The sequence below is a fragment of the Muscardinus avellanarius genome, assembly GCF_963383645.1.
Source record: "Muscardinus avellanarius genome assembly, chromosome: 4".
In the NCBI taxonomy this organism is placed as follows: Eukaryota; Metazoa; Chordata; class Mammalia; order Rodentia; family Gliridae; genus Muscardinus; species Muscardinus avellanarius.
Window position 1 is genome coordinate 40,821,347 of NC_137789.1, and position 12,746 is coordinate 40,834,092.

The following is a 12,746-nucleotide window of genomic DNA, read 5'->3' on the forward strand; positions in this document are numbered from 1 at the left end:
TTCTTACTTGGATAAAAGATGTAGGGCATGACCAGTCCAGTTCCATCGGAAAGTTTATCTTGGTAAAAAGACAGGAGCTATTACATTCTTTCTTGTCAATGATCCATGGATAATGGGTCACTGAAGGATTTAAGAACTGTATCTTTCAGTTCTTGCCAGGGAGGTATCTCACTGTGCACTGATGTGAACCCTAATGTGGCACACCTTGAAGAATCCTCAAAACCCTTCAGGCACTCTCTCAGCTGCCTTCATGAAAATAGGGGCAAAAGGCTGTCTGTGAAGGATGGCGTTTTATAAATAATTTCAGTAACAAAATGATTTTGCTCTTTCTCTATGTTAAATCCTAAGAATTAACCTTTAGGTTTAAAAGTCCTTTGTGTTTTCTATTCCATTTCATTAGTGGCAGATATATTGATTCTGATAAAAAATAGATTCAATATTTATTGGTTTATTGTTAAAGGAGGGCAGCAAAAAAAGCTGCAAAATAATGTGATCGTGTGTGTGTGTGTGTGTGTGTGTGTGTGTGTGTGTGTAAGTATTCACTTATACCTGCATATTCATACCAAAATGTGGGAGAAGATATACCCAAACTTGTCAAAGTAGCTACCTCTGGGAAGTGGAATTAAGAGGATTTATTGGTGGGGGTAGGGCAGGAAAGGATAGTAAGAGACTTATTTTATACACTTTGAATTTTCTTTACAATATACATGATCTCATCAACTGAAAAATATATACATTTACTTTCAGTGTAAAATACTACTTTTTTTCAACAGTCTCCTATGAAGTCTCTAAAATTTTAACAGTTTTAGCCAGATCTCAGTGATGCACACCTGTAATCCTAGTACTTAGGAGGCTGAGATAAGAGGGTCACAGGTTCAAGGCTAACCTCAGCGATGTAGCCAGACCATATTCAAAATAAAAAAGTTAAATAGGGATTGGGAGCCTGGCATGGTAAAACATACCTGTAATTCTAGTACTTGGGAGGCTGATACAAAGAGCATCACAGATTCACGGTCAACCTCAGCAACTTAACAAGCAAGACTCTGTTTCAAAATAAAAAATAAAGTAAGACTAGAGGTGTAACTCAGAGGTAGAATGCCCTTAGTTAAATCCCTAGCAACACACACACACACACACACACACACACACACACACACACACACACACATTTAACAATTACAAAGAAAACCAATGATATAATAGTTTCAAAGAATTCATACTTTGTTTTGTTGAGCTAAACATTTTTATGGGACAGAGTGATGTGATTTCATGTTATCTTTCAGTTTTTGTGAAGTCAATACTTCTTTTCTAAAATTATATTTATGTGGACTTGGATGTAGTTCAGTGGTAAAATGGCACTTGCGTCGTGTACACAAGGTCCTAGGTACAATCCCCAGTATGACAAAAACAGTAACAACAACAAAAGACATGTATTCTCTTTGTGTGTGTGTGGTACTGGGGTTCCTGGAAACCCTTCTACCTCTGGGCTAAACTCCCAGACCTATTTTTTTAAATATATTTTTATTTGGAGACAGGGTCTCATGAACCAGCGAGGTTGGCTTCGAACCTGCGTGATCCTCCTGTCTCTGCCTCCCAAGCGCGGGGATTACAAGTGTGTGCCACCACACCTGGCACATTATGTATTCTTTAATGAGAGCCATAAATCTTACAAGCTAAAGAGGACATTATAAATTATGTAATGCAAATTCTTATTTTGCAAATGAGAATTTGAGTCTCAGAGAGGGAACATCCATAAACAGTTTCAGAGCTTAAAATAAATTAATCCTTCTTTCTGATTTCATGTTCCTAGCTCTATCTTAAAATGTCCTCCTATTCTGAAATTTTACTGTGATGACAACATAAAAAAGTCAGAAAGTAATTTAAATCAGATCTGGTCTTATCACATCAGAATATTCTCAACACCTCAATACAAACAACATTACTACAGCAAATTAATATTCTTCCTATAGAAGCTGAAGTAACAAATCCTTTGGAGACAATATTTCAATTAAATTGAAAAACAAATTATTTTTACTCTTGCTTTTCTTACTTTAATCATCTAGTATACTCTCTTCTTCCACCTCTTTAGGTTAGTGAGTGGGTCAAGAGAACAAAGAAGAATCAAGGAAAAAAAATCAAAGCCAGAAATATTTATTAATATGAAAAGGAAAAGAAAAAAGGAAAAAAATAGAAATTGGGATAGCAATGACAGAAAAAAAAATAGTTGGGAGAGATCATGCAAGAAAGGACATGAGAATCAAAGCAGATGCACATTTGACAACTTCAAGGACAGTGAGTAAATAAGTAAAGAAAAGTGGGCTGGGATTTGTTTTATTTTTATTACAGTAAGCACATAATAAATGGCCGATGGATAAGATAAAGGGAGCAGTGGTGTCAAAGGCTAACTCAGAAGTCCTCCGGCTCTAATGTGCACAAGAACTACCTGAAGTGTTTGCTTACAATGCAGAGTCCTTAGTCTTTATCACCAGAAATTCCAATTCACCCACTGGATTTGGGAGGGAGGGCCCAGAAATAAGAAGCTTGGGTAATTCTAGTGTTGACGCCTGGTGATACTGGGGCCAGAATCACTGAAGTCCTTAAAAGGGAGAAAACACAGAGAGCAAAGAAATTTAGAGAAGAGAAAACACAAGAATAGAAGCTCAGAATGGAAATCAAGGAAGAAAGGGAAAACAGAATGTAAAGATGTAAATAACATTTTAAAAGGATTTAGAAGCACTGTATGAATTTATGTGGGTGTGGGGAAAAAACAAAGACTGATCAGAAGTAGTAAATCAAGATGAACGAGGAAATATACTGAGCAGATTACGGCTTTATTTTGGATTTTTAAATAACATTGCATTTTTCCTTTCTATTGTGGAACAATTGGAAAAATAAGAAAAGGAGAAAGGAAAGCCATGCATAGTGTGTCACTCATTACTATTTATATTTTGTTATACTTTCTGCTAGTCTTTGTTTCTGCTTAGCTTTTGGAAGGTTCTGTGCAATTGAGATAATTCTGTATGTGCCGCTAAATATCATGCAGCCAACACCAGCATCTTTTAACATAAGGTTATTGATGAAAACATTATTTTTAACATCTGCCTAATATCAACAATGGCCAGCCAGTTCTCCTCTCTTCCCTGCTAACAAAACATTTTTGTTTTGTTTTGTTTTGTTTTGTTCGGTTTTGTTCAGGCAGTCATGGGCTTCAGGGAAGGCTGACTCCATTTCCATACATAAAAGGTGATTTTTACTTAGTCTTAGCCAATCATAGTATACTTCTATTCCCTGTGTCAATGATTGGCTGAGGAAGGGCAAATGGCTTACTTCTGGCCAATAAGATAGAAGTATACAGGTTGGATTTGTGGAAGAGAGTCTTAGTTCTTAAAACATGACACAAGAAAGAGAGAAGCCCTCCCTCTCAGCCTCTGGGATATGTGAGAAGAAGAAACAGTAGAGCTGGTGCCACCATCTTTAAGCCACAAAAGGGGTCCAGCACACTAAAGTTGGAAGAACAGAAAAGTAGGAAGAACTGGACCCTGGGTGATCTTGTTACTCCAATTCATTCCAGATCCCTAGACCCTCCCTTGGACCTCTTGTCACAGAAGATAAACTGGCTATTGTTAACATTCAATGTAGGTAGGTTTTCTGTTTCTTGCAGTAGAAAGTATCCTAATAGTAATAACATTAGAATTTACTTAACAATTTTCTTCCCATGTGCTATTTAGGTTATTTAGTTTTTCACTATCAGCTTTTGCCTTGGATAGTTTCAAGAAGTTACATAAGTTAGGTAAGAACGTAATTTGTGTAGGGGGAGAAACAATAAGCAATAAAAAGAAACAGGAATGAACTTGAAATATCTCAGGTCATCAGAGCTGAATCATACTAAATCTCCACTCCCTTTATTGCTCAGCACTGTCAGCAGAGGCGCTTATCAGTGGCAAGTCACATTTTAGGAGGAAAAGTTTGGAAATAAAGTTTCATTATAATGCACTAAGAATGGTGAACACAAATAATCCTCCAAAATAAAAAGCCATTCCTGTGTTCAGTGTGTTATGTGGTCTCATCATTTTCTCTCTTTCATCATTGTCGTCATCATCATCATCATCATAAATTACTTTGGCAATGAGAAAGCTAGCCCATTCTGCCAATGTTTTTCTTATATTAAAAATTTGCTGTAGATTCTACACAGTGCTTAATCTGAGTGCATCTGGTTGGCTCCATTAACAATCTTTTTTGTTTGTTTGTTTGCAGTACTGGGGATGTAACCCAGAGACATTCTACTTCTAAGCAACACCCACAGCCCCATTTTTTTTTAATACTCTTTATTTTGAAACAGGGTCTCACTGAGTTGCAAAGGGCCCCACTAAGTAGCTGAAGCTGTCCGCAAACTGTGATCCTCCTGTTGCAGCCTCCCAAATGCTGGGATTACAAGCGTGTGCCACCACGCCCAGCTTTATAATTTGAGACTTTATATTTGTTGTTGTTTTTTTTTTTTCTTTTTAACACTTAGCTTTCCTAGAGTCAAATGTTAGGCGGCCCTCTGCCTGTAAAAGAGGATGTACCTGTGTAAACCAGCTATTTAAATTACTACAATTAAAAAGCACTAGAACTACAATGACCTACATTTCAAGAGAAGCATCATCAGCAAGAGAACCTAACACATATTCATAATTTTGCGTTAGCAGCTGATTACAATGTAATTCATTTTGAGAATTGTTTTAGTTGACTTATTTTTTAACAGATCACACATAGATAAGATGAGATTACAGTCGCACCTCAAGAGTAACTCTTGACTGTTGCTCATGAAGTTCTTTGGCACTGCGGTCATGACTTGTGATGTTTCCTCCTCCTGGTCTCTTGCCAGGAGTATTGATTCATAAATTGACTATGGTAGATGTAAGGGAAACACAATCTAATCTCAAACTCAAACAAATAACTCTTCTCTGAGGAAAAAAACAGAAAAATACTCAGCTACAAGATATTTTCCCTATGATAAGTTTCATAAGTTTGCCTCACATAAGATTCATTTCCTGCATACTTGGACAGCCCAAAGAAGAAAATGCAGAATCTGGAGAGGGAGCTACTGTTCAAAAGTTTACCTGCGCCAGGCGTGGTGGCGCACGCTTGTAATCCCCACGCTTGGGAGGCTGAGACAGGAGGATCACACAGGTTCGAAGCCAACCTCAGCTACTTAGTGAGGCTCTCAGCAACTTAGTGAGACCCTGTTTCCAAATAAAGTATAAAATAGGTCTGGGAGTATAGCCAGGAGGTAGAAAGTCTCTGGGTTCCACCCCCAGTACCACCAAAAAAAAAAAAAAAAAAAAAAAAAAAAAAAAAAAGTTTACCTGAGATCATAAAGAATGTGTTGCAGGATACTCTGACAGAAGCTCAATCCTCTTTGAGCTCAGATGGAGGCTGGATTTAAGAATCTAGGTTGAAGGGAGCTGTTAAACTAAGCCCCATAATGTTTTTTAAACTATCCAAGTAGTCAAGGCTCCAAAAATGTGTCACCAGTTATAAGAAGGCAGAAACTGATAATGAAAATTAGTGGAACCTGGCACAGGGCTTGGCCCGTGAAGTCCATAATCAGCATGTATGAAATTCATGAATAAAGGAATAAATCCTAAGTAAATTAACCTTAACTTTTGAAAGAGCATGTGTATGGGAAGAGAAACTGCTTTCTTCATTTTCCCCTCTGATTCCTGTTTTCTCAGCTAAAATAAGTGAAGAGGAACAGTATTCTGGTCATAAGTATCTATGGATCCCTGGGGCTGGGACATCAAGGATTTTATGCCTGCAACTTGACAGTGACCAAGGGTCATTCTTTGATAATTTGCCTGAACCCTGTGCGATGGACCTGGGACGCCTGTAGTCAGTAGTGATGGGTGGGGCTGTAAGACTGACTACATGGAAAAAGCCTACAGGATCAGGGGGACTCTAGAGATAGTCAATATGGTCAAACCTTGCCCGAAAGTACTCAAATTGTCTATGCCAAGGTGGGCAGGATTTTGAGAGACTAAAGGTAGGGGAGGTCACTGAGTTGATTCTGTACAAACAAAAGGAAACTAATAATCTCTTCATTCCTCTAAGTATCTAACATACTTGCACCCCTTCTCCTTAGTGAAGGTTTTGACCTCTCCTCTTGCTGGGAAATGCATTTGTGTATGAACTGACACACAGGTGAGCAGACACTTTGTTGGAGAGGACTGATCTCTGGTGAGACACACAAGCTGCATGCAGCCAGCTCCTCCATTGGAGCAGTAAGTCAGGAACATGTTCTGAAACACTCCTAGAAAGTGTATCAACAAGGCACGGCTGACGAATTTTGAAGAGAGTCCTCCAATCCATTCTACCTGTCCCTCTGGAGGATTCTAAGATACAAGCGTAGGACATATTGCCTGTGATCACCCTGAAGGTGAAATGTGCCATCCCTACACAAATATGCACATTTAAAAAACTAAGAATGCCTAGTTCACTCTGTTGTCATTTTTAAACAGTTTGTGAGAATCTATTAGGACACTGGCCCAGGAGTCCTCTGGTGTTCCCTCTTTAAATTCATTCCATATCCTTCTTCCACTTTTTTTTTTTTTTGGCACCATGTTAGCATTTGTCTTTATCCAAAGCCTTCCACCCAAATCCTATACAATTTCTGGGTTGTCAACATACCAGTGTCATGCTTCCTAGGAACCATTCCTGAAAGGTAGAAAAAAGTTTGAAATTCCTGAAAGGTTGAAATGAGCTCTCTCGACCTGGAAGTAACCTGCACTTCTGTCATTTTCCCAGGGACAAAAGGCCAACCAGTGATGGAAACGTCACTATTGACCTAACTCGCTCTGCTTTGCGAAAACACCTAGCCTCCTAGCAGAAATGATCTCTACCCTTTGAAAGAAATATTATGTGCAAACATAGCGAAGTAGTTTCTCCTTCCTCTTCTGCCCCATCCTCTTAAGTCTGTATCTTCCTGTAGGAGGGTTTTAGACTTCCCTGATGGCAGGATAAAGTCTCTGTTGATAGTGATAAATCATAGTGTTCAAAGTCTAATGGTAAGAGAAGCTGCCCATCATAAACCTTGACAACAGGTCAAGGACTTGCAGAAAATGAAGTGAGGAGAAGTGAGCTGCTCTTGCTTTAACGCTTCTTCCCACCCGGGACTCTCAAGCAGAGCAGCCCGTGGAGGCGCTGCTTGTTAATAGTGGTTAATATGTTGCTCATATCTGAAGGAGTAAGACACATGGAACTGGAATAAACAAAAGGGAATGAAATCTTGGTGATATCCATTTAATATCCAAAGGAGACACCACAATTGTCCAATTCCAAAATACTACTGTAGAGAAAAGGGCTAAAGCTACAGTAGAAGAATTGTGAAGATTCTTATTTTTAAAACCTAGGAATAGGCTGAGGTATGGTGGCGAAAGCCTGGAACCCCATCGGGAGGCTGAGACAGGCGGATCATCAAAGGTTCAGGGGTAGCCTTGGTAACTCAGACCCCGCCTTTCAAAATAAAAGAGCTGGGGGTATAGCTCACTGGTAAAGTGCCATTGGGCACAACTCCCAGTAAAACTACACACACACACACACACACACACACACACACACACACACACACTTACAAACACCTAGGAGTAAAGAATACCCTTCCATACTGACATTTTTGGAGACTCTCCCAGTATCCAGAGGAAAAACAGAAGTTGAATAGCAAGACACTTTTGCAGGCATGTTGAAACAAACAAGAAAGGGTTTTATTTTGAAAATACAGTCTTTAAAGATAAATTTGGCCTTCATTTCCATATCTAGGTGCATCCAACAAGATACAAAAAAAAAAAACCCAAAAACAAAACGAAGACCCAGGACACTATATACAGAGCTCTAAAATGAGCTGTGGATATCTACAACAAACTAGCATCTGCTCTTGGTGAAAAGGTGTAGTGTGTGGCCTTCTATAGTGCTCAGTCCTCCAGAGGAACAGTTAGCTCCCTGCAGCTGCAGGTGCGGGGTCAGTGAAGGGCTGGGGGTGGCCCCTCGGTGAGAGGCTGGAGGGGCGCGCGGCACGGGGCACCTCCTGGGCTTCTCTAGAAGTCCTGCCTCGGGGTGTGCGTCAGGCTGTGCCGCCGCAGATCGCAGTTTCGCCTGAACACTTTGCGGCACTGCTCGCAGCTGTAGGGCTTGATGTCTGTATGGGTGAGAAGGTGAGTTTTCAGATTACTTCTCTGATTAAAGGTTCTTCCACATGTGGGACATTTGTGTGGAGATTCCTGTTCAGATGTGAAGCAAGCAAAGGATTAATCCTTCACGCCGCCACGGCCGCCCTTCTCTAAAAGTCTCTGTCTTATCGGTATCACAAGCCTTAACATAACCAGCGCACGACAACTCAAGAGGGGGACTTGTAGGAACAAATCTGGGCTCCTAATCCTTCACGCATGGAAGCACGAGTGCAGGCACACACAGAGGCCAGATCGCACTGATAGCGGTGAGGGAGGCAGCCCCGCCACCGCCTGCCGCGCGGGGGGCTGTGTGATTTCCAGCTCTTCACATTTCATCACCACGTCAGAGGCAGGAAAAGGGGGGTAAGGAAAAACTCTAATCCTCTCTTAAGGAGTGACATTCTCCCGGGTAATGAGGCTCCTCTTTGCTACAAAATTAAACTATTCCTCAATGTACTGAAAGCTACAAATTATGAGGCCCCTGGGAAAAAAAAGAGCATATGGGATTTCACCAAGCCTCCATTATCAAAATTACCTTTATTTCCTCCCAAACACGAAAGCTTTAAACGCAGGGCAGATCAGATGAAAAAGCAATAATTCTAAAATTGGGATTTACTATAAACAGAGCAGCCTGTTCTTTAAGGGAAATAAAAAAATTAGTTTATGTTAAATAAGATTGATTTTACTTTAAAAAAAAAAAACGAGCGCTGCTTTTCCTCACCTAGAGAACTGATCTAAGTAGAGCTGTTTAAGAGACAGACCCTGACATTGAACACCTTTTGTAAAGCAATAATGATAAACAAACCAGTCACTGTTTTTAAGCATGAAAACAAACTTACCTGCATATGTAAAGTTTTGTGCACGGCTAGAGTTCTAGACTGACAAAATCCTTTCCCACACTCCTGACATTTGAAGGGTTTTTCTTTGGAATGGATATACCTGCAAATCAATATAAGGTTTCATTGAAATGGATCGCCCCCCCATGGTGAGGCGTTTCTTTTGACAATTACTCAAGGGAAGCCTGGGAAGGACAAAAGAAATGGAATTTCTATTATTTATGTTTTTAGATTTTCTTTTTCCCTGTGTCATTCTGTTTATGGTTAACCTCAACTAACAGACTCTTCAAAACATTCACCCTTCGGCTGGCTCTGTCTACCCTTGATCGCCCTCTCTGGTGTTCTCTGTAGCTGGAAACTCTGCTGAATGAACCCTACTTGGCCTCCACGGTTTTCTCTGGGATTTAAACTGGCCAAATCAGGATAAAAGGCAAAGCTGAGTTTAGGGGAACTGATTTTAGAGGATCCTTTAATAGTCTCTGAGGATGAGGATGAGGAGTATAGAAGGCCCACCTTGGGAAATAGGGAGAATCCAAGGAAGGTGCCTGCACCGGCACTCCTGGGAAGTTACTACCCAGTAAAAACACTTCTGTTACAGTAGTCCTTCGGTTGTCAATGTGGAGTTTAAGGAGGGGAGGTGGCAGCTGTTTCTACATTTAATGACCTCAAGACCCCCCCGCGAATACAACTTAGAAGGGTCCCCCTTACAGCTCTGGAGCACATCTGGGGAGGACAAAAGAAAAGGGGTGGGGGGACAGAACCCAGCAGAGATGGCCGGGAAACAAATTTCAAGAAAGGATGCCCTGCAGCCAGAATGGTACTTCTTGAGGACCTGAGGTCTTTTGGCTTTTGCTGCCACCCCCTATGGTGCCCCCCCCCCTTGCCAGGAGGGGCAGGACAGTTGATTCCAAAGCCTAAGCCAATCTAATTGATTTTTCTTGCCCAAGGATGGGTAAAGCCTCCCTCATCCCAAACAAGAACATAGCAAGGGCTGGCCAGGGGAAGAAGGAAAACACAGCCGGTTTGTGAGGCTGGCTGGGGAGGGGCTTGCGGGGGTCTGTGCGAGGTCCAGTCTCCATCACAGGGACTTTAGAGACACTTTATCAGGACTCAGTTCAAGGGCTGATTTGCCTTGCCCGTAGGGGCTGACCTCCGCCCCCGGCCTCACCTGTGATCCCGCAGGTGATCTTGCCTCCGGAAGGCCTTGTGGCAGATGTCACAGGTGTATGGTCTTTCGTCTGTGTGGGTCCTCTCATGGATGAGCAAATTGTAGGATTTGGTAAAGTGTCTGCCGCAAAACTTGCAGATAAACTCTTTTTTCGTTTTGGAGGGCAACCTCCCTCGAGAGGGTTTTCTGTCCGGAGTCAATTTACTGAGGCCAGAGATGGGGCTCCCCAGCCCGGGGCTCAGCTTGGTCAGGTCTCCGATCTTAGGGGGATCCTCTTGCGTGGCAGCCACGGCCAGGTTGGCAAAGTCAAAACGGGGTCGGTCCTTGTGCAGGGCCGGGAGGACGTGGGCAACGGCCCCCTGCTTGGGGTGGAATAGGTGAGTGGTGAAGGGCAGAGCCGGGAAGGGGAAGCGCGCGTCCACCAGGCCCTGCGCCGCCGCCATCTCGGTGAGGGTGGAGCGGGCGATCTCGTGCACGCTGGGGTACCCCAGGGTCCAGTGGTTCATGTGCATGGTCTGCACCGCGCTGAGACCGTACAGGCCTTGCAGGTGGTCCACCGCGGCCGGAAAGGTGTTCACCGCCTGCAGGAAGGAGTAGTTGGCAAGCTGCAGCGACGGGTGGAGCGGGATGGGCGCCGGCAGGGCCTTGCTCCCCATCTTCCCGGGCGCTGGGGGGTGGGGGGAGCCGCTTCTTTCTTCCAGGACTCTGAGGCGGGTGAATGTAGGGCTCTGGCGAAAACCAACGAGACAGCAGCAGAGAAAGCCCTAAAAAATGGCAGAGGGAAACAAGGAGAGACCGTGATGATTATCCAAGCCAGTTGCGTCCGTCTTTGGGCACCCAGGTGGGCTATCACATGTTCCAAGTTTCCTCTCCACCTAAGACCTCCAGAAGGAGCTGCAAGGGGGCGGCTTAGCGTCCACCCAGCGGTCCCCAGGCCAGGCCAGGCCAGGGAGCGGCCCTGGGAGCGGGGTGCCCCCAGGAAGGTGGAATTCCGGATCCCCGAGAATGAGCGGCGGGCGGAGGGGCTCGGCGGAGGCCACGTCCAGCCCGGCCGCCCACCCTCACCCGCTCGGGCGAAGGCCAGCGAACAGCGACAGCCCCAACACCGCCGCCTCGGGCTGCGCGGGCCACGGCGGCGCCTCGGAGCTTCCCTGGGAACGGCGGGTCGTGGGTGGACCGGCTCCGGGCCTGGCTCTCACCCCGCTGCGCCGCCCGAGCGCGCGGGGCTCGTCCTCCTGGGCTCAGGCCCTCCAAGGGCTCGTGCGCCCCGCGCTGACCTCCGAGCTTTTCTTTTCCTTCCTCGGCCTCACTCCCATTTATCAGCAGTGACGGGCCCGGGAAGCAGAGTGACACCTGTGGGTGGTTGGGTCTGGAATCACCCCCTCCTCCTTCCCAGGGGCGGCCTGCCCTCCCACCCCCCACCAAGATCCCTTCCAGATGGTCGGGACTCTTGGTGGGGGGGGGGGCGGAGTGGGGGCGGAGAACGCCCCTGAGGCCGCAACCCCTTTTCCCAGACCGAGCGCCAAGCTCTGGGGAGGCCCGGCCGGCTTCCTGCTCTGGCACCCGGAGGCCTGGGGAGGGAGGAAGGCAAGAGGGCTCCCCGGGGAGCGAGGGGACGGAGCTGCCCGGGACCTAGGCGGCCGAGTGCGTGCGGCCCGGCCGCCTGGAGGTGCACCAGCAAGGCCGGGCTGGGGTCTGCGGCCTGGGCCTTGGCAGGAGGTCCCTGCTTTCTGTCCCCAGTGGCGAAACGGAGGTCTGATTTCATTCAGACCCAGGCTCCTGGGGTACCTCGCCAGCCTTCCTGGCCTGCCAGTCTCCCGCCGCCGCCAACCCCTTTTTAAAGACCTGGGTTCCTTCCAGTGCCCGACTCCGAGCTAAGCGCTTCCCGCGAGAGGCGTAGACAGGCCGGAGCGCACCACCGACCCACGCCTGGCGCGTGAGCCACCGGGAAGGTGGGAGAGTCTGCCCAGCCCTCTCTGCCCACCCATCCCTCTCTCGGCGGGAAGTTTCCCGAATGCTGCCGTGCAGTGGCGACTCTGAGGGCCGACTCAGGGGTCTGTGCTAAGGACAGGCGCGCTGCAAGGCGGAATCCTGCTGCTCCGAGGAGCCCACACCTTCCTCCTCTGCTTGGAACCGCTCAGAGACAGAGATTTATTAATGAACCGCGTCTGCCTGGTGGTATACGGTCTGGGAGTTCAGGCTGGGGGTTAACGAGGGGGTATAACAGTCAGAGGGTCTCAGACCGTTCAACTGAAACTGCAAAGCCCATTAGTAATTAACGTTCCCACCACAAATCACTATTCAGTTTTGTTAAGCGGCAACCCTCGAGCCTTCTAGGGAGTTAGGGGAAAGGATTCTAATAGCACCCCTGGTTATCTATGAGATTATTTCTCCTTCAATTAAAATACTAAACTTTACCTTTATTTCCTTCTCCTTGGGTAACAAGGTTTTTCTGGAGATGCGAAATATTTTTTTCCCTAGTGTTGAAAAGCAACCTCTCCCACATAGAGAGGAAACTGAAATTATTATTTGGGTGCA

General features: G+C 45.2%; 1 protein-coding gene across 2 annotated transcripts; it reads right to left on the reverse strand.

Moving 5' to 3' along the window:
• Positions 1-8,072: 8,072 nt before the first annotated feature.
• OSR2 (odd-skipped related transciption factor 2) lies at positions 8,073-10,864 on the reverse strand (the record flags this gene model as incomplete). 2 transcript variants are annotated; one of them, XM_080695118.1, is made up of 3 exons in its annotated part: positions 8,073-8,255; positions 9,044-9,143; positions 10,209-10,864. In XM_080695118.1, the coding sequence occupies 3 exons, from the start codon at positions 10,862-10,864 to the stop codon at positions 8,073-8,075; spliced, it is 939 nt and encodes a 312-aa protein (XP_080551244.1). The 2 variants fall into 2 exon arrangements, with proteins under 2 accessions (XP_080551244.1, XP_080551245.1); XM_080695119.1 differs by having other exon boundaries at positions 8,099-8,173.
• Between the last annotated feature and the right edge of the window lie 1,882 nt (positions 10,865-12,746).